The 23,196-nt window shown below is 36.7% G+C and overlaps 1 protein-coding gene across 1 annotated transcript in view; it reads right to left on the minus strand.

The window, feature by feature from the left end:
* Nucleotides 1-23,196, minus strand: part of NEK11 (NIMA related kinase 11) — a 242,372-nt gene that overhangs the window by 154,460 nt on the left and 64,716 nt on the right. The window contains 2 exon segments of the mRNA XM_013061426.2: nucleotides 3,252-3,378; nucleotides 4,332-4,396. Of these exon segments, the coding sequence (XP_012916880.2) occupies nucleotides 3,252-3,378; nucleotides 4,332-4,396 (192 nt within the window).

Here is a 23,196-nt window from a genome sequence, read left to right on the forward strand (position 1 = left end):
ACTCCAGTGCTGAGTGTGAACAGACTCCTACGGCATCCCTTATGCAGCCTGGTTCTTTGGCTGGACCAGATCTCAGGTTTTTGCAAAATCCTGAGACCTACAGAGTATACTCTGACACCTCTATTACTCCCAACACCATTCTCTCCACTTAAATCACCTGAAGAATATAGGGCCACAAGATCAGAGAACCATCTGGTTGACCTCTCACAACAAGATAGATAAGACCAACAATGAAATATTCTGTTTCTTTTCTGTTTAATTATAGCACCATTATTCCAATAGTATTATCCTTTATTTGTTTCTCCTACCAAAATAATAAATTCTAATCATTCATAATTTCAATCAATTTAAAGAGGTGGCCTAGGAACACAATTCATATATTTTTCCTGTGGGGGGAAAAAACTGTTCAGCAATTGCTTATATAAATTGGCAGTATTCAAAGTATCGTCCTCAATGCACTTAATTATTCTAACTTGCTGAATAAGTGTTTATAAACTTTTGGAACCTAAAACCTTTTTAAGAGAGACTTATCTGTACTTGATTGCTATAAATAAATGAATCCCAAAAGGTTTAACAGATTGCAGAAAGAGGATACAGTTGCAATGGGCAAACATTAACAGATGAAATATAATTAGTATTATACCAATTCTTCATTAAGCATTATAAATATAATATGTACAGCTATTAGTGCTAAAACAAAACACCTGTCAATTATTCACAAGTGTTTCTAATTGTAAGAAAATATTCCACAGTAAACAGATGCTACAGGCTGAGATTCAAAAAAAAGAAATTCTCAACCTCATTCAATCTAATTTTTCTAAGAGTGTCTCCCAAAGATTACTCATCACACTTATGTATCTGCCACTATAATTAATAGTTCTCTGTTATTCTTTCCACTTTAGGTTCAGCAATAGAAAATTCATTACCAGATAAGCCCATTTTGATTCAGATACAACCAAGGTAATTACTAAATTCATAATAAGGTGGTTATTTGGGGTCAGGATGATGATAAATCCTTGGCTTGTACTTGCTGAATAGTTAATAATCTCTGCAAGGAGAGCTGACCGAATGCTCACACAAAATATATTAAAATTCTCCTGTAGTTTTATATGTGGGAGGTTTGGGATTTTTTTAAGTTTTGCCTGAATCAGATATTATTTTTATAAACCTAAAACATCATGGCAATACTATTTCTATTATTCTATATCCCTATAATTCTGATATTTCTGATAATTCCTATATTCTTTATGATAGTCCTATAATTCCCATATTGGGAATATTCCTATAATTCTTTATACAATACTAGGGAGTAGTTTTTATAAAAAGTATTTTTTTAAAAAGTCCTCTTTTTTTTTAAAAAGGACTATGATAAAAGCTACTTAGACAAAAAGACTATATGCTTTACTCCTCTGTCTGTGGGTACTGTTGCCCAAGTTTCTGGGGAGACACATCTGATTTGGCAAGCAGATGTAGATACCTGCCCCAAAGAGCCAGCTTTCTTGCTACATGTGATGCAAAAGGCTTAACGATGGGCTTCATAAATTAATTTAGTCTTAATCCAAATGACATGACGTAAACATCTTTCTGGCATAGCATGTAATTTTAATCATGAAGAAATTACGTATTTGAATCTATTTTTATTTTTTATTTTTTTAAAGATCTTATTTATTTATCTGAGAGACAGAGAGAGCGAGCATGGTGGAGGGGCAGAAGAAGAGGGAGAAGCAGACTCCTCACAGAGCAGGGAGCCCCACTTAGGGCTGGATTCCAGGACCTTAGGATCATGACCTGAGCTAAAGACAGATGCTTAACCAATTGAGTTACAGGTGCTCCTGAATCTTTTTAAAATGCCATAATATTAAAAAAAAAAATTAAGTATAGAAAGAGATGTAAATATGGAACTCAAATCCAATCCAAAGCCCAAGACTGATCTCAAACTGAAGAAAGCACTTTAAAAAGAACAAGAAGACTCCTCCTCAGGGACAGGAATCCTATTATTATTATTTTTTAAATTTTATATCCTAAGGGCTATTACATAGTCATTGGCAAATAGTAGTTGCTTAACAAAGCAAAACTTAGAGAAACTCATTCCCCTGAACATACTTTTTGAGGTCTTGTCTATTATTTTAGTTTTAGTTTTGGTTTTGGGGGAAGGTATTAGGGGAAGGTTATGATTAGAGAAAATATGATAGGCAAATTGGAAAACACCATCAGGGTAGAAACAGGCTAACAATGAAAGAAAGAAAAAAACTGAAGAACCTAGAAATGAATAATCACAAGAGTGAACTAAAGGGACAGAATGGATGGTTATCTGCCATAGCCAGATCTAATGTTGACAGTGTTCTCTCCCACTCAGAAGGCATCAGAATAAGAACATGAGTAATGACCCTTATGAAAATCCAAAGGCCTTTCCCCTGTTCTGCTTACTTTTCCCTTATCCTCTTTAGAAGAATGAAGTCGACATAATCTTTCACATTGCTCATCTCTGAAAGCTCAGAACTACTTAGGTTGATTTGCATACAATAATTATTTACTTAATTAACAGGCTCTCAGCTAGATTGTCCTTTCAACCCTTAACAAGCCGAAAATTATATGACTCCTCTTCAAAGGAAAAGAGATTTTCCCTAAATAGGATCTACTGCTAACAAGAGAATACAATTTTCCACATGGCTTCTCCACTGAGATTTAAACTGGTTCCATGACAAGGTATGAGAAATTCCTTTGGTACAAGAGCTCAGATAAATGGAGAAATCTCAGATGTATCTATCATTGAAAACTGAGAAATTTTTTAAAGTTTATTCTTAAAAGCTAGTATCTTCATAAAAATTCTTATAAGCATCAAGAAGAAAAAAAAAATAAAGCCATAAATTCCCCCACAGATGTGGAAGTTGATCTTAAATAAAGTAAAGCACAGTGTTTAGGATTACAAATACTTTCTTTAACAGGCCAGCAGAAACCTATCAATATTTAATGTTTGTGACACATTAAGAACTTTCCTTGTGGTTGAAGAAGAAAAAAATAAAAATAAAAAGAGTAATCTATAAATAAAGAGAATTTTTGAAATTGGCATAATGGAAATCATCAAGTTCCAAATCCAAAAACCCTCCTTTACTCTGGTCAAAGAATGAATTCATACTTCAAAAGGAAAAAGTGAGTGGATGTAGCAAGTAAATGAGCCACAGAATGAAACACATTGTCCTCTCAGTGCAGCAGATATATACATCACCTGGACCAGCCCATTGCCCACTCACCAGATGTCTGACTTTGTGTTGTAGCCTTGGTGTTTCAAAGCCTCTGGACTCATGTAATGGGGAGTTCCAGCTAAAGTGGTGGCTAGATCACAGGATCCCATTAGGAGTCGAGAAACTCCAAAATCCCCTTGAAATAATAATAAATTTTTATGAATACTTTAAAACAATGAAAAGCAGCCTGGAAAGTAACAACTGTCTAATTTGGCAATTTTAATATGCAATGACTCATATCATTTAAAGGGAAAGAAAAGAAGAAAATGGTATCTTTAAAATTACACAATGCTGGTGCATAGCTTCCTGAGCCAGGAAGGTGAATTATATAAGCTAAAGCATTTTATTTCTGGAATTATGGAGAACCTACAACTTGAAAAAAAAGCTATTTCAGTTCTGCCTAACAACAAACAAAATGATTTTGGGGGGCTGAATATAAGAATATAATGATTTGCAATTTCCTCAAAGCAAGAAGAGTTCATTCTTCAATTACCATAAAAGAAATATTTCAAATAAAAGACCTGAGACCTTTCAAGAACATGCCTATAAAAATTTGAATCCATTAAGTTCTCTTTACACATCTAACTAGTTGTATGCTTTTAGGCTTTCTCTCTTTAAGAACATCTTACAGGAAGAATGAATAATCCAGTAACTGTTATGAGTGGAGGTACAGTTCTGAAGAAGAACTAAAAATTAACAAATCCATGATACCAATAATTTCATTACCAGTGATAACTGCTAATTGCTTGGGGTAAAATAAGGGGGAAATCTATACTAATTAACGAAGTTAGTAAAACAAATACTCTAAATACTTGCACAGTGCTTGGCATGGGATAGAAACTCAAAAACTGTTAGTTCAATCTATCATGTATATAGCAAATGTCTTACACTTCAATTTGTATCAGGTACTCAAAAACAAAATAATGGGGTTTTCTTGGCCCCAACCAAGTAAAAACAAAAGTTTGAGAAGTTAAAATAAACCAGTGATTACTCTAACACTTCTAGGCACTATATATTTCAATGATATACTAATAACATCTAGAATATATTCTCCCATGTTTCTGGAATACATATTTTTTAAAATCTTACCAATTTTAAGAAGATTGTTTTTCAGAAATATATTCTTTGATTTCAAGTCTCGATGAAGTATCCTCCTACACAAAGGAAAAAAGGACATAAAATTTCATGCAAAATAAAAAAATTTTATTTCTAATATAAATAATATATATGGGTGCATGTGAAGTGATAAATACACACTCCCATAGATATATCTTTCAGGGTTTGAAAGCTACAAATCCACAACATTTTCTAGTTCCCCTGAGGAAATATGAGTTTTAAAAACAAAGTTTCAAAGTCAGCAGGACATGTAGTTGGGAAAAGAGTGATGTGGTTTACACTATTTCAGTAAGCTCAGTTTTACTGTGTTTCTGTAGCATGATCTACTTAGTACTGTATCTACTAACCGTACACTCAGTTGACAGACCAGTTATCATAAGACTTTGTAATCTATTATATATACTCTTACATATTATATGTCATATATAAATATATATTATATGTTAAATATAGTTATGTAAGATATTTTTACAGAACATAATTGTAACTATATGTTCTATAAAATGTCATATATATTTATACACACACATAACACATAATTTAATATACATTAAATCCAAATGTTCAGGTTTTATGTATTTGTAGAAATAATAATGTTGTTGATGATACCTAATAATAGATAACATGCATAAGCCAGCAATATAAATTATGTCAGTTAAGACTTTTGTTTCTGGGATTATGAAGCAGTAGACAACTTGAAAACATTTACCTTAAAAGACCAAAAAACGTGGAATAAAGTCTGTAAATATCTTCACATATGCTGAGCTTATAAGAAAATGAAGCATATCCCTGAGGGTTTATATAAAACCTAAGGGGTTGTGCTGAGCTCAGTAGCCAATGGGCTGGCCTTCATGGCCTCAGAGAAACAAAAGCCAAGACCTTGAGCCCATGTAATGTGAAAAATTGGACTACACAGACACAAATACGTCAGAATCCCGTATGTGGTTTGTATCTTCACTGAAAGAATGACCTAAGAAACATCCACTCACAAGTAAACAAAATGACAAGAAAGTTGATCTGTACAGGTCTGAACTTCTGAGTGGAGAAAAAAATATCTCTCTTCTTCCATAACCATATCTCTCTGCTCACTCACATTTGGGATTCAAATATGTAATAGCTTTATGGCTTCAGAAATCCCAAGCCAAGAAATTAACATAAAGATTGGTTCTCAGCTGCTTCTACCTCTTGGGGCATCTGGCAGAAGCAAATGCAAAGCAAGAATCAGCAGATAACATAGAGTAAAATTATACCCCTGCGAATTTCAGATAATCTAAAAGGATTCAAACTATAAAATAAGTATATTTTAAGAGATTAAAATTATAAAGAAAGAATTAGGAAATATAAGATAGAAAAAGGGTACTACCCAAAAATAAAAAGATGATGCTGATTTGAAAACCAATCAAATAGAATTTCTAGGGGGAAAATTTGATTGAAATTAAAAATACAAGAATGAAACCTCAACTTCTGACTACGATGGAGTAAGCTTATTTCATACTTTCCACAGCTGTACAGAGAACACTGAAACATTTGAACAATGTAAAATCTGAGTAAAATTAAAAAACAAAAACAAAAACGCAGCAGGTCTTTGAAGATATCAAAGATCAGCTAAGACAAACGAAGGCAGTCAGCACTTGAGGAGCCAGAGCCTGGAAAGGAAGGGAATGCTCTAGGTGAGCCAAACATTCTGCATGGTGTGTTCCTCTCAGGGCAGTTGACAAAGGCAGAATGCCCTGGCCTAGAGCTTGCAGCACTTTTCCTGGACTCACAAGACAAAGATTACAGTTCAGGGCTACAGAGGCAGCCAGGTCTTGAGGGGAATTTCTTCCAGTAAGAAAGGGAGCAAATGAGAAGTTAAGTCTGACATTCTGCCTGGCTTTTACCCTTGAGGCACTTACTGAATCCTACATTGTTCAGGGGAAGACAATAAGGAGAAGGGGGCTGCGAAGAGGTTAAAAACTAAGCAGAGTTTTCAGGAGATTCACAAAGATGAAGAAGGGTCTTGGAAACCCTCAAGGCCTCCTTCTTAGATATAAAGATATAAATCTTAGATATAAAGCCTTCACAGAATCTGAAACCAACCTTAAACCAACTCAGTCCCCCATTTAGTTCAAGGTGATCTGTCCTTACTATAACTACTACCCAGAAAAAAGTTAGACCCTCTCCAGATGATAGTATCACCCAACACCTCTCCATTATTTCATACATATTGTCCACTACTCACTCAAAAGCCAGAAAAGAAAGCAGGGAAAGGAGAAAAAGGTGTGTCACAAAATACAATGGAAGAAACATTCCATATATTGTTAATCACAACAGACTAAAATCATGAATTTAAACACAGAGAAACAAGACTAAGCTATTTTTAAAGAATTGTTATAAAGAACACACTTTAAAAAAAAAAAAAAAAAAGTAAGGACATAGGTTGAAAGCAAGAGGATTAAAAAGATACTCCAGGCAAAAGAAGGCTGGCAAAAAGCAGTATTAGGTAAATTAAGGATAAGGAGTATCACTACAGAGGCACCTGGGTGGCACAGTCGGTAAGCGACAGACTCTTGATTTCGGCTCAGGTCATGATGTCAGGGTTGTTGCGATCAAGCCCAACTGGGGCTTCACACTGGGCATGGAGCCTGCTTAAGATTCCTTCTCTCTGTCTGTCTCTCTGTCTCTCTCCCTCCCTCTGCATATACCTTACCCTCAACCTGTGCACAAGGGGTGCTCTCTCTCTTTCTCCCTCTCAAAAAAAACCAAAAAGAGTATCACAACATATTGAAAAAAATCCAATAATTGATTGAGAAAATTTGTATTTATTTACTATTTTAAAGAAATCACAAGGGGGAGGTGAAGAGGGAGAGAGAGAATCTTAAGCAGACTCCAAGCAGACTCCAAGAGTGTGATATGGGGCTCAATCGCATGACCCTGAGATCATGACCTGAGCAAAATCCAGAGTTCGATGCTTAACCAACTGAGTCACCCAGGTGCCGCTATTGGGAAAATTTTTTAATTCTGTACTTACGTGCAACTTATGATACAAGCCAAGATATATATGAAAAATTAATATTAATAAAAATTTAAGAAATTGACAAATCCACAATCATAGTGGAAAGTTCAATGTATTTCCCTCAGTAGTTAATAGATTCAGTAGGCAAAAAATTAATAAGATGTAGATTTTAGTAAAACAATTATAGATTTGAAAAACATAATTAGTTTGAGCTAATACACAGAAATTGAATATTTCATCAAAAAACTTAAAAATGCATGTTCTTATATGTACACATGGAATATTTTCGAAAACTGACAATGAACTAATCACAAAAGCAAGTATCAACAGATTACAAAGAATCAGCACCAAATAGTTCACACATAGCACACATATGGTTCAATGGAGTTACATTAGAACCCCATCAGGCGCTTAGAACAGTGCCAGATACTGGCAGTAACTGCTCAAGACAACGTCTCTAGTTTGTGAAGTTTTCTGGTAAGGCAAACAGGCAGTCATATATATATATATGACTGCTAACTTAATGCTATTAAAACAATAAAGCAGAGCAAGGAGCTAGAGACTACAGGGTAGGGAGATAAACAAGCTGAGTCTTGATTGTGGTGGTGTTACTATTACTGCTCCAGTGTATTACCACCAATAGATTAAAAGGGAGTCTGTGTGAGGCTATCAAGCAGAAATAAATGATGAACTATAGACAGTGGTTTAAACCCCATTACCCTTCCCCCTCACTCTTCAATACCCCATTCTCTGCTCAAGACCGTCTGTGACCCCTACTGTTGGCTGAATCAAGGACAGCTTCACATTTGGAGTCTTCCATTTCCAGCCTCCTCTTCCACCTATTTATTCATGCCAAAACAAAAAAACAAAAACAAACAAACAAACAAAAACTAATGAAGGAATAAACATTTAGTTATATATTTGGAGTACATTTTAAAAGGGAAAAAAACGCAATAACTGCAAGTCAAGAAAATATAGGCTAAGAAATGGTCACATCTCTGTTGAAGCCAACGAGGCACTTGCTTTATCTTAAATGCAGCACACATGTTTCTTCCTTTATGTCATTGCTCATATTAAAATGCCTTCCTCTTTCATCTCTGCCTCTCAGAATCCTGTCTGTCCTTCAGGATTGTATTGGAAACAAACCTCACATGCCTCCCTGGAGTCCCCTGACTACCCGCATTCCTTCCAAAGGTGCTGGTATTGGAGGTCAATTACTCACTTGCCTGAGATGCCAGGCGCTTGGGCTCCTGCCACATCTGGACGAGGATGAAACACCACACTGCAGGACACAGAATCAAGCATTCCAACTGGCAGTGTAAGGAACTAGATGACACAGCCTAAAGGTGCAAGGGAGTTCACTACTTTGGAGTAGACCAGCAGGCGACAAGAGGAGAATCTAGGCAATCATTTTCTCTTTTTCTCCCTAAGGCATGCTACCCCTGTGTTTATAAGGTATACAAATATCCCTGCCAGGCAACCTGCCATTGTCCTTCTCCAGCTCTTTGTGAATTGATGGCCAGTACAGTAACATACACTTCTCTGCTTCACATCCTAAGCTCATTTCGGATTGTCCTCACTCTCACCACCCTGGGTCTATAACCCAAGGCAGGTACCAGCATTTCAATCCTTGCCCGAGGTTGTTTCCAAGCTTAAAAAAGGATACCCCTGAATCACTTTCTTAACCACCGTTCCTACTACTACCAGCAAGTTAGACATACTCTCCCACTTCTGTTCTTCTTCTCACACTATATTCTACAACTGACCGATTACTCTTGCTAAATTCTAAGCTCTACAAAGTCGGTATCCTTCCTGACTATATGATCCCCTGTAACACTATAAACATTTAATTAAACTGGTAGGTTAAACCTGATTGAATCCTTGGGTTTACAGGAGCAGGAGCCTGAACTTTTCAAATTATTTTTGATTGACATTTTTCCAAAATGAACTATATAATACCCCGACTTCACAAAGAATATTTTTTAACAATTCACGATTATAAGAAACACCAACTACTAGGGTGTATCTAATCCTCAGGCCTATACAGGAGACCCCAATTTGCAAGCAGTATTGCTGAGAATTAGGCTGAGAATAGGCGTGTGGCTTTACAAAATTAAAATCTGCTCTTGAACCCCTAACTTAAAAACCCTCCAGGGGTCTGCCCTGCTTCCAGAATAGAACATAAAATGCTGTATGTGGCCTGCGAGAGACTGGAAGATCTGGCCATACACCAATGCCTCCAGAAGCCTTGGCAAAAACTCAGGCCAAGTCTGTATCATCTTTCCCTCTTCCACACTGTTCTTTATTCAGGGTAGAGGCTCGGTTAATGTAAGTTAACTTTAGAAACACTATCCTAGGAACAAAAATGAGTACCAGCTTCTGGGACTCATTTATAATCCAAAAAAAAAAAAAAAAAACCTACATGCTTTGTGCTATACTAATGTGAAAAATATAAAGATTCATAAGATAAGGCCGTGTATCCCATAATGCTTAAAATCAGGTTAGAGAGATAAAGGAAAAGTATACAAATAACTATAAAAGATGGCAGAGGGGAACCCAGTTCTTACCACTTTATTAAAAATTATTTTTAATTATAAATAGTTACCAAGATAGACATTCACATTCAGAAAGAAACTTCTCTCCCAACAAATGATTGCTTTTATGTACATGCCCACAAAATTGTACTGTTATCAGTTAACACTAGAAATACCAGTTATAAAAATAATTGATTTTTTACAATTACAATTACAATTAGTGATAATGTAGGTATATCAATGTTACCTTGGTACAGTAATCAGACCTCAGTCATCCAGAGCAAAGCTGGAAATCATGACAGAGGAGCAGGGCCAAAGAATAGCCACCCAGAAAGTCCATCTACTTTACTTAATGGAGACAAATAGCTACACACTCAAACAAGAATGCAATTAGAATTGTACATAAAGTGAAGAATTGAGAATGATGGCAGGAGTTCCCTGTAATTCCAATAATCTTTATTCTCCTAAAGGCTTTGGAGAATTACAGAGGAATAAGCAAAGCTTCCAAGAATGGAAGGGAAAGGGAAGAATACAAGTGAACAACACAGGTCTGGGTCACTTCTTCTTAGGGCAAATAACCCCCAGTTCTATCATATAAAGTGCTATGCTGCTATCCTTACGCCTACTCTGAAGATGAGAAAATCAAGGCTTACAGAGGCTAATTAGTTTACCCAGGTATGAATTTGCCCAATAATCTGCCTAGAGTACAAATGGATCTGTTTGACTCCACAAAGTATCATAGTTCTGTCTTACTCATGGTAAATGCTCAATAAATGTATGTTGATCTTAAAAGCACTACCCTTAGCACAAAGATGAATACCATCTAGTGGGGCTCATTCATTAATTTAAAAAGATAGAAACTTTGCATTTAATCAATATTCTCTCCTGCCTTCTTACAGTTCCACAACATCTAGAGCTGGGCTCTGTGTTAAGTATGATGTTGACGACTTGAAGATTAAAGGCAAAACAATTATATTTAACAAATAGAGGGTTAAATAAAATTTGGCCTCTTCTATGCCCACTCTTGGGGTTCCCTTGGCATGGAAGGAACTGTTAAGGACCTACACAAAGACCATTCTCCCACTCTTCTCCCTTGATATCAAAACCCCATGAGCCCTGGGCCCTCCTCAGTCCTGGTAGGTAAGAGCAATGAGGAGGGAAGGGAGTGAAGGATATTATGGAAAATAAATTGAGGTAATCTTTTTTCCCTTTGGGGTAACTTATTAGGTATATGCTGTGCCCAAATTCTGGCCAACATTAAAGTATAACTTTCAAAAAGGTAAAATTATGAATATCATGAAAATATAAAATGAACACATTTTGTTCCATTCATTAATCAATGAAGAAACTAGTAAGATGTTAAAATGGAGTCAAAGAATTTTTGACAAGCTAAAGTATTTATAAGAGGATAGCTGGGTTAGGTACAAAACTGGGAAGTGGCCAACAGGACAATAAACCAGATCCCCAGAGTTGTCTGTTCCAGTGAATAAAAAATATTTGTACCTCTTCTAGACAAAAAAATTCAAGTTAACCCCTGCCTCTACAGAGTTATAAAATAGCCCAGATGATAGGAAATTAAGTCCAACATTGTGCAGAAAGTACTCAGTAATCTCTTCTGCCTTTTCTGTTTTGGAAATTTTTTCTAACAATGAAACATAAGTCTGCTGGAAGCTTGTACGAAATATTTCCCCACTCTTACAAAAGACAACAAAAGAGGGTGACATGTGGCCTTTTTACCTCATTCAGCCTTTGGTTACTGTTGTATGTGGTTGGGTGATACACGGTGGCACTTCAGCCATCCAGACAACTATAAGAGGGCAATCCCGACTACAAAAGCTAACCATGCTGAGAATGGAAGTAATGAGATGGAAAGAACTTGAATTATTGCTGAACTACCAGTGTCAACCACCCTCCTTGGACACTTCTTGTTAGGCGAATTAATGAATTTTCTTCATGATTTAAGTTGCTTCTGCTACTTGCACTTGAAAGCATCTTAAGTTGATTACTTGGTCCCTGCAGCTCTTGATAGGAGATCTGAGGAAAGAGTACTGGCTCTCCTCCAGATACAAGTACCAGGGGTCTGAGTGTCTAAGGGTTTAGAATATGGAATAGTGAGCTTGGGAGGTGACCAGGACACAAGGACACAAAGTACTATAAACTTGGAATAAATAATATGTTCAAGAGAAACTTACCCAGTGACACCTAGACAAGGAGGAGTTTCAGATAACAATACACTGATAGCCCTCACATATATAAATACATAAGCATGTAAATCAGCACTAATTATTTTAATAAAAAGGCAAACAATATGTTAGAAAACAGTTATGAGAATTGGCTGGCACCATTTCAATGAAATAATAAATTCTATATAATAGATCAGATACCACACTATTTGGCTAATTTGGTTAAGGTGTTACTTTACTGGCTTTCTGGTTATAGAAATAGTTCTAGCAAGAAAGTCTTGTCATATATCTAGTTAGCAATCCTTTCCTTTGAAGCATATAAAAACCAAATCCAAGAAATAATAAGGTGACTATTAATATAGGCAACTTACATAAACCCCTTCTCCTAAAAAGTTCAGAGTAGCCTTTCATCTATAACTTCATATGTCCCACACCATGGCTCTAGGAGTGGTAGGTCCCTCTCATTTCTAAGTTTCCTGATGTCCAGAGAGATAAACGACCAGCTAAGATTAAATGATAGTTGTGCTCAAATACATGGCAGAGCTCCTGCTTCTGTCTCCTCTGTCAGGCCATTTTCTATATCCTTCAGTCTCCAGGACCACAGGAGGGTGAAGAGAAGTCTGTGAAAGCAGATGGAGCAAGTGTTTCTCAAGCTCTTAACCCAAAGTAGGACTATGGAAAAGATATGCACAATTTCACCTTCATCTTCCCTTAAGCACTTATCTTCATAGTTTCTGAAACCTCGGCTACCTCCCCACACATCTCTCCATCATCTGGCAGGGTCTCAGGGTGGACTACAAACTCTTCTTGCCAAAGCTACTGGCACAAGCAGTTAACTCCTTGGTGATGCATGGCCCAGATGGCCCCTGTTGGTGGTCTCCACCATGTGGCATCCATCCTAGACTATGAGGCACCTGGTTTCCTCACTGATGCCGTAGACACTCAAGACCATGACCACCCTCTGTGTTGTAAGTGAGAGGTGGAGTCAGGCCCCCTTCAAAAGTAGCTATTGCCAACATAGCAGGAGCTCCCTACACCTGGCACTGAGGGTAGGGGAGGCTCCTTGAAATAAAGGGACCTCAGGACATCCTTAAAAAGTAGGAACTGGGAGAAAGTAGGAAATCACCAGTAACACCACAGAGACCACAGCTTTTTTCTGCTTTTCCATCTTTGAGCCTGAGGTAGTATACCACCATCGCTCATCATGTTTACTGACCTGGATTTCCAGTAAGTCCTTCTCCTGAGAAACTCACTACATTTAAAATGAATTACTGATGTCACTTCTCAGGGAATATTGAGCCATTCTAGCACAATACCTCACAAGCTGGCAGGGAGACTGTGAGGGCTGCCAGGTGATGATGGCAGTCATCTTAGGGAAATTGCCCCCCCCCCCGGTCTCCCCTCCACTGTGAAAGCACCAAAATCAGCAAGGCCTCAAGACCACCAGCATATAGGCTTTCTGCAGAGAGGTTGCTCTGACCTTCATGCTAAAAAATCAAGGTTAATTGGACTCCTCCCTCTTTAACAGGAATGAGTGTGGTTTTTTGTATGTTGTTTGTTTTGTTTAATGCTTTCCAAATTAGTACTGGGGGGTGGGGGGAAATGAGCAAGACATTGTCTCTGCCCCCAAGGAATTCCCTTATGCCCAATTCTGTGGCGTCCAAAGAAGATGATGTTTCAAACATGAGCCAATTAATTGGACCAGAAAGAAGAAAGTCTACGGGACTGCACTTTCAGAGACCGGGTGGTTCTAGCTTTGTCCAAGGTTCCAAAGTCCCTCAAATACTGGACCAGCCTATGGAAGGTTGACAGAGTTAGTAAAGAGCTTTGAGCACAAACACTTTTAAAAAACTTAATCCCTCTGTACCAGAGGTTCAGGCCCACAGGGAGGAATGAGTTTTAGTGCTACATTCTCAAGATAGCTTATAGTGAACTGTGAATATATTCAGTTTTTGGCATCATTATTTATAAGTGCTTATGCCATATGCTATAGATTTAGCATATTATAAATGTATAAATAAACCAAATTAAAATAAGTACAGGATAGTTCCAAAGGAGTAAACAAAATCCTATTTCTTCTGTAACCTCATTTTTTAAGCTTTTTTAGGGTCTTCTTGATCTCCTTTGCTGGAGTACTGTATGAGTCAGGGTTCTCCAGAGAAACAGAACCAATAGGCTATAATATAGATATAGACTTAGATATAGATAGATATGGAGATTTATGATGAGGAATTGGCTCATACAATTATGGAGGCTGAGAAATTCCAGTCTGCAAGTGGGAGACCCAGGAAAGCTGGTAGCATAACTCAGTCTGAGTCTACAGACCTGAGAACTGGGGAACCCATGGTCTAAGTCTCAGTCTGAGGACAAGATAAGTCCCAGCTCAAGGCAAGAAAACAGGGGCAAATTCCTCCTTCCTCTACCTTTTGTTCGATTCAGGCCTCCAAGAGATTAGATGGTGGCCAGCCACAATGGAGAAGGCAATCTACATTACGCAGTTCAGATTCAAATACTAATCTCATCAGAAACACCCTTACAGACACATGCAGAAGCAATGTTTAATCTGGACACCCCATGGCCCACTCAAGTTGGCACAATTAAACATCACCTTCACTAAAATAATTTGCAACAGAGGAGCAAAACGTAACTTCTTCAGATGTGTTGTTTCCAAGGCAATCTCTTCAAAATACATTTTAATATATACTATAGTCCATATTGGCTATGGTTTGAAAGATTTGATTTGAAAGCTAAATGAAGCATTGTGGTAGCTAAACTCCTGTTCCCAAATAGTCACACCTCTTGTGACTTGCAGTTAGTGTTCCTTCAGGAAGAATAAGCTCTCCTACTCTTCTGACATTGGGTTTGGTCATGTGACTTGCTCTGGTCAATAGTATGTGAGCAGATGGGGTGACTGTCATGTTTGAGCAGGACCTTTAAGAGCCATTGAGTGTTTCTGCTAACTCTCTTGCTTTTCTCTCTGCCATGATAAACGCATATCCCACATGGGAGGTGCTCCTTCAGTTTCGATACTTGAATGACAGGACAGGGAGAGCTGACTCACAGCTGATCTGTAGCAGCCAAAATGTGACATGAGCAAGAAACTGGCATTGTAAGCCACTGAGATTAAAGTTTTTTGTTCATACAACATGACTTCTTGCAGCAGGAAGAGTTTTAGCATCTTGTTCTCAAGATAGCTTTTAGTAAAACCAAATATTCTTAGCTTTATACATCATTATTTCTATATATCTATGCTATATGTTAACAGAAGCATTCTTTTGGATTGAAATTGCTTAAGAACAGATAATTAAGACAGTTTTTTTAATTAATTATTTTTTTTAAATTTTAATTCCAGTATAGTTAACATATAGTATTCATTTCAGGTATACAATATAGTGATTCAACAATTCCTTGTATTACTCAGTGTTCATCAAAGTAAGTGCATTCTTAATTCCTATCATCTATTTCACCCATGCCCCACCCACCCACTTCCCCTCTGGTAATCATCAGTTTATGGAAGCAGAAAAGACCCCGAATCACTAAGGAAATGTTGAAAAAGAAAAACAAAGCTGGGGCATCATGTTACCTGATTTCAAGCTTTACTACAAAGCTGTGATCACTAAGACAGCATGCTGCTGGCACAATAACAGACACATATGGACAATGGAACAGAGTAGAGAGTAGACAGTCCAGATATACACTCTCAACTCTATGGCCAAATAGTCTTCAACAAAGCAGGAAAACATATCCAGGGGAAAAAAAGATAGTTCTCTTCAATACATTGTGCTAGGAAAACTGGACAGCTATGTATAGAAGAATGAAACTCAACCATTCTCTTACACCATACACAAAGATAAACTCAAGATGGATGAAAGACCTCAACATGAGGCAGGAATCTACCAAAATCCTAGAGGAGAATATATGCAGTAACTTCTTTGACATTGACAGCAGCAACTTCATTCAAGACATGTCTCCAAAGGCAAAGGAAACAAAAGTGAAAATGAACTTTTGGGACTTCATCAAGATCAAAAGCTTTTGCACAGCAAAGGAAACAGTCAACAAAACAAAGAGGCAACCCACAGAATGGGAGAAGATATTGGCAAATGACATTACAGACAAAGGGCTGATATCCAAGATCTATAACGAACTCCTCACACTCAACACCCAAAAAGCAAATAACTATGTCAAAAAATGGTCAGAAGACATTAACAGACACTTCTCCAAAGAAGACTGACAAATGGTTAATAGACACAGGAGAAAATGTTCATCATCATTAGCCATAACAGAAATTCAAATCAAAACAACATTGAGATACTAAATTACACCAGTTAGAATGGCCAAAATTAATAAGACAGTAAACAACAAGTGTTGGAGAGGATGTGGAGAAAGGGGAACCCTGTTACACTGTTGGTGGGAATGCAAGTTGGCACAGCCACTTTGGAAAACTGTGGAGATTCCTCAAAAAAATTAAAAATAGTGCTCTCCATATTTAAGAATCTGTTTCTTGGTTTGTCTCTCTCTCTCTCTGTCTTTTTTTTTTTTACCTTTGCTCCTTTGTTTAGTTTCTTAAATTCCACATATGAGTGAAATCCTATGATCTTTGTCTTTTTCTCACTGGCTTATTTCCTTAGCATTATACTTTCTAGACCCATCCATGTGGTTGCAAGTGGCAAGATTTCAATTCTTTTTATGGCTGAATAATATTCCACTGTGTACACATGCACACACACATACACCACTTCTTCTTTATCCATTCATCTATCAAAGGACACTTAGGTTGCTTCCATAATTTGGCTACTGTAAATAATACTGCAATAAACATAGAGATGCATGTATCCCTTCGAATTAGCATCTTTGTGTTCTCTGGGTAAATACTCAATAGCGCGATTACTGGATCATAGGGTAGTTCTATATTTAATTTTTTGAGGAACCTCCACACTGTCTTCCACAGTAGTTGTACCAGTTTGCATTCCTACCAACAGTGCATAAGGGTTCCTTTTTCCCCACATCCTCATCAACACTTATTATTTCTTGCGTTTTTGATTTTAGCCATTCTGACAGGTGTGAGGTGATATCTTACAGTGGGTTTGATCTGCATTTCTCTGATGATGAATGATATTGAGCATCTTTTCATGTGTCTGTTGGCCACCTGTATGTCTTTCTTTGGAGAAGTATTGGTTCAGGTCTTATGTTCATTTTTTAATTGGATTATTTGTTTTTGGAGTGTTGAGTTGTATAAACTCTTTATATATTCTGGATACTAACCCTTTATCAGATATGTCATAGGCAAATATTTTTTCCCATTCCATAGGTTGCCTTTTAGTGTTGTCGGCAGAAGCTTTTTATTTTGAAGTATCCCAATAGTTTATTTTTGCTTTTATTTCCCTTGCCTCAAGAGACATAGCCAGAAAGATGTTACAGCTGATGTCAGAAAAATTACTGCCTGTGCTTTCACCTAGGATTTTTATGATTTCAGGTCTCACATTTAGGTCCTTAATCCATGTTGAGTTTATTTTTGTGTATGATGAGGAAAGTGGTCCAGCTTCATTCCTTTGCATGTCACTGTCTAGTTTTCCCGACACCATTTGTTGAAGAGACTATGTTTTTCTCATTGGATATTCTTTTATCCTTTGTCAAAGATTAACTGATCATATAATTGTGGGCTTATTTCCGGGCTTTCTATTCTGTACTATTGATCTATGTTTATGTCAGTAACATATTGTTTTGATTACTACAGTTTTGTAATATAAATTGGAGTCTGTGATATCTCCAGCTTTGTTTTTCTTTTTCAAGATTGCTCTGGCTATTTGGGGTCTTCTATGGTTCCATACAAATTTAGAATTGTTTGTTATGGTTCTGTGAAAAAATGTTGTTGGTATTTTGACAGGTATTATGTTAAATGTGTAGATTGCATTGAACAGCACAGACCTTTTAACAATATTTGTTCTTCCAACCCATGAGCATGGAATGTCTTTCCATTTCTTTGTGTTTTCTTCAATTTCTTTTATCAGTGTTTTATAGTTTTCAGAGCACTGGTCTTCCACCTCTTTGGTTAGGTTTATTCCTAGGTATCTTATTTTGGGTACAACTGTAAATGGGATTGTTTTCTTAATTTCTCTTTCTATTGCTTCATTAATGGTATATAGAAATGCAACAGATTCCCGTACATTGATTTTATATCCTTGACTTCACTGAATTCATTTATCAATTTTAGTAGTGTTTTAGTAGAGTCTTTGGGGTTTCTAATTATAGTATCATGTCATTTGCAAACAGTGAAAGTTGTACTTCTTCCTTACCAATTTGTATGTCCTTTATTTCTTTTTGTTGTCTGATTGCTGTGGCTAGGACTTCAAGCACTATGTTACATAACAGTGGTGAAGTGAGGGGGGCGGCTGCCTGGGTGGCTCAGTTAAGTGTCCGACTCTTGGTTTCAGCTCAGGTCATGATCTCAGTCTCGTGAGATCAAGTGTGGAGCATCAGGCTCCGTGCTCAGCATGGAGTCTGCTTGAGATTCTCTTTCTCTGCCCTCGCCCCTGCTCATACTCATGCTCTCTCTCTCTCAAATAAATAAATTAAATCTTTTTTAAAAAGTGTTGAGAGTGGACATCCTTGTCTTATTCATGACCTTAGGGGAAAAGCTCTCAGTTTTTCACCATTGAGTACGACATTGGTGTTTCATATAAGGCTTTTATTACATTGAGGTATATTCCCTCTAAACCTACTTTATTAAGGGTTTTTATCATGAATCGATGTTGTTCTTTGTCCAATGCCTTTTCTGCCTCTATTGAAATGATCATATGGTTTTTATTCTTTCTCTTATTTTTTTTAAAGATTTCATTTATTTATTTGACAGACAGAGATCACAAGTAGGCAGAGAGGCAGGCAGAGAGAGAGAGGAAAAAGCAGGCCCCCCCGCCAAGCAGAGAGCCCGACGTGGGACTCAATCCCAGGACCCTGAGACCACGACCTGAGCCAAAGGCAGAGGTTCAACCCACCCAGGCGCCTCTCTTCTTACTCTTAGTGATGTGATGTATCACGCGGACTGATCTGAGAATACTGAGCCACCAGTGCAACCCAAGAATAAATCCCACTTGATCGTGGTGAGTGACTTGTTTTAATGTAATGTTGGATTCAGTCTGCTAATATTTTGTTGAAGATTTTTGCATCTATGTTTATCAGAGATATTGGCCTGTAGTTGTCTTTTTTTGTTATGTCTTTATCTGGTTTTGGTATCAGGATAATGCTAGCCTAACAGAATGAATTTGGAAATTTTCCTTCCTTTTTTGGAAAAGTTTGAGAAGAATAGGTATTAACTCTTCTTTAAATGTTTGGTAAAACTCACCTATGAAGCTATCTGGTCCTGGACTTTTGTTTGTTAGGAGTTTTTTAATTACTGATTCAATTTCTTTGTAGGTAATTGGTCTGTTCAAATTTTCTATTTCTTCCTGCTTCTGTTTTGGTAGGTTATATGTTTCTAGGAATTTATCCATTTCTCCTATGTTGTCTAGGAGATAGTTTATTTTCTATAGGAGACATATTTAGACCTAAACAAATTAAATACTGAAAACCAACAGAAGTTAAAAGTAGATGTCACACTTATGATCAAGAATAACACATAGAATTTTTCCTTTTAAAAAGTATTCTGGAGATTGCTTGTGGTGAACAGAGTATAATGCATAAGCTTGTAGAATCATTATGTCGTATACCTGAAACTAATGTAACATTTTGTGTCAATTACATTCAAAAAAACCTCACAAAAACAGTCTAGAGAATTGATCTAGATAGTGATAACTACCTCCCTCTTTCCACCCAAACTCCAAGAAATATGAGGAATTTTTGAAGAGGAAATTCATAATAGTGCTAGAGAATAGTTATATATGGACAAGAATTTTCATAAAAGCTCTGAAAGAATGCAAAAAGAGGATCCCCAAACCCAAAACATATAGAAGAATGTTGCCTCTATATCCCTCTTCCCACAGCAGCAACCAGCTCAATAATATGGCCTGTATGGTTCTTCTCACTTCCCCATCTTACTCACTCTCCCCACTGACGGGTGTCTGTTTCATGAAATCACCTCCTAGATAAATTTCTTACAACCCCCAGTTTTTGTTTCCAGGTTCTGATATTGGAGGAATTCAAACAAGTAAGTTTTGGTGTTTTCCCAGTATCTAGGGCCTCACTTGTAACTAAGTAACTTCCTTCTTCCTTCCTCCCTTCTTTTTGCTTTCCTTCCCTCTCTCCCTCCCTCTCCTTCCTTCTTTTCCCCTCTCTCTCCCTCTTTCCCTGTCTCATTCTCTTTCCATATTTCACCCAAAATATTCACCATTAAACTCAGCACCATTGCTTCACATACCTTTCCAATTTCTCACTCACCCTTGGGTGATGAAACTTGGGTTCATCCTTGACCTTCTCTTATCACATCCCATATATCCATGTAATTTCAACTCTCATTTGAGCTTATCAATTTAACTGTGATCCTTCCATGTCCTGCTCACTATTATCATATCGTTTCAGGTCCTACAACCTCATGCAAAGATATTATAAAAGGTTTCAGACTGATATTCTGAGTTCCCTTCTCTCCCCTCTATAATTTATCACCAATCTTCCTGAAGCTCTGATCATAGTTCCACTCAAAATGTTTCTGTGGCATTATTAACTTTATAACAAAATAAAGCCATTTTTAACTTCATGTCAACCTACCTTACCTCACACCTTCATTCATGTACCCCAAGAGCCATTCCAACTGAACTACTCATCATTCACTCTAAAAGTACCATGATTTCTCAGCCCTGTGCCTTTGCTAACTCTGTTCCTTAATCCTGGAAAGCTCAGACTCATCTTTCACCTTATTCAAAACCTACATTGGGTCTAATGTCATTTCTTCCAAGACCTTCATTAATTTTCCCAAGTAGCATTATTATCCTTTTTCTGACCTCCCTCTTCTGATCTCTAGCACTTAAAGTATACTTTTCTTGGTGTTTTTGTCACTTTTTTAAAAATTGAGGTATAATTTACATTAAAATACATAAATCTTAAATTTGATGAATTTATCACCTTTGTAATCATCCATTTGGGTCAAGATATAGAACACTTCCAGCATCCCAGAAGATTCTTTGTGCCCCCTTCCCGTCAAAATCCCCTTCAAAGGTTAATCTCTCTTCTGAGATTGGGTTAATTTCAGATTAGTTTTGCCTGTTTTTGAATTTGATGTAAATGGAATCACACAGCATGCACTCTTCTGCATTTGGCTTCTTTCACCCATCATGTCTCTGAGAGTCATCCAGTCAGGCATATCAGTTATATGTTCTTTTACTGCAGAGTAGTATTCCATTATAAGACTATACCACAACTTATTTAACCGTTCTATTCTAAATGGACAATTCTCAGTGTTTTAGCTATTACAAATAACACTGCTACAGAATTTTGTGCATGTCTCTTGCTAGAGACAGGTGCTCATTTTTCATCTCAGGAAAAGAATTACTAGGTCACAGGGTATTTGAATGTTAGGTTTGGAAATATTTTTCTAAAGCTATTATACCAGCAATGTTAAGTTTCAGTAGCTCCAATTCCTTATTAGCACTGTTTTTATTAGAGGGTTTTTTTTGTTTTTGTTTTGTTTCATTTGCCCTTCTGGTGGCTATGCTTTCATTTCTACATTAAGTTACAACCACAAACAACAACGCTTAAAGAGCACTTAACAGATTGCAAACTTTTTAAATGTATAACATCTCAATGAATATTCCCTATAGTCCTATAAGAAGGAAGGGAGAGTCTTATTATTATCCCTATTTTATAGATGAGAAAACAAAGGTTCAGAGAGGCTCAGCAGCTTGCCCAGGGCTATAAAATGTGTAGCAGAAACTCTGCAGCTGGTATAGCCACTAGGCTATAGGGTTTATAGTTATTTGGATACTTTTTTTTTCTTTTTTATGCGGGGCTCGATCCCAGAACCCTGAGATCATGACCTGAGCTGAAGGCAAAGGCTTAACCCACTGAACCATCCAAGTGCTCCTTGGGTACATGTTTTATCTCTGCTAGTTTACTAACAGCTCTTGAAGGTTAGGCCTTATTTTTAATTATCTCTAATTAATAAATGAATAAATGAACTTAGGTATAAAATTGAAATTTCTCTGTCTAAACAGAAAACCTTTACAATAATTGGTTCCAATAACATAATAAATAAGCACCATCACTTATTACCTGAATCACAAAGGAGAGTATTTCAAGAACACAGATACACAAATATCCATTTAGCTCTATTTAATGCATTTCTTAAAATGCTGAAAGATTAAAAAAATATTCTAATCCTCTCTTTGAAGGATTATTTTAAACTCATTTACTTGAACTATTGAACACACCACGTTTATTGCAAATGTTTGGGTTCCAACTAGATTTCAGTTTTATATATTTGACCTAGAACACAGAACTTGTCACTTTTATATGTGAAGGTGATATATACATATGTAACATATACATATTTATATTTTTTTATGTATTAGCTAACAAACATGCTATAAAATAGTAAAGGAAAGAAAATAAATTCCAATATAGCTGTATACACATATATCCTACATTTGGCAGCTTTGGGTAGTATATTAACAGATTATTTGTTATTCTTTTATCACTGTTTCTTAGATTGCTCTGAATTGTCAAAAAATTAGAGCCTATCTGTATCATCCAGCATGTGTTTAGAAGATACATGGCAAAGCTCAGTATCATCTGGTTACTGAGGAAAAACAGGCAACACATTTGAGCTATCTGACATCCATGGACAGCCACACCTTGATGTACTCTCTAAATTTCAACCCTCGTTCAAGAACAATGTTGTACACAATCCTAAACTGAAAGATGTACTATGGACATCTCATAATATCTACATTTGTCTCTGTATCCTCATCTTTTCAAATGTGGTCATACCATGTTATGGGTCTCTAAAACATCCAAAAATTATTACTTTTGACCTATGGAAAATACAATTAAGAGTATTTTTTTATATGTGATTTGGTGAGTGCTGTGAAGTGTGTAAACCTGGTGATTCACAGACCTGTACCCCTGGGGATAAAAATATATGTTTATCAAAAATAAAAAATTAAAAAAAAAATAAAAAAAATTTAAAAAAAAGAAGGAAA

Source organism: Mustela putorius, unplaced genomic scaffold (assembly GCF_011764305.1).
Source record: "Mustela putorius furo isolate JIRA1106 unplaced genomic scaffold, ASM1176430v1.1 tig00003834_pilon_pilon_pilon, whole genome shotgun sequence".
Lineage (NCBI taxonomy): Eukaryota > Metazoa > Chordata > Mammalia > Carnivora > Mustelidae > Mustela > Mustela putorius.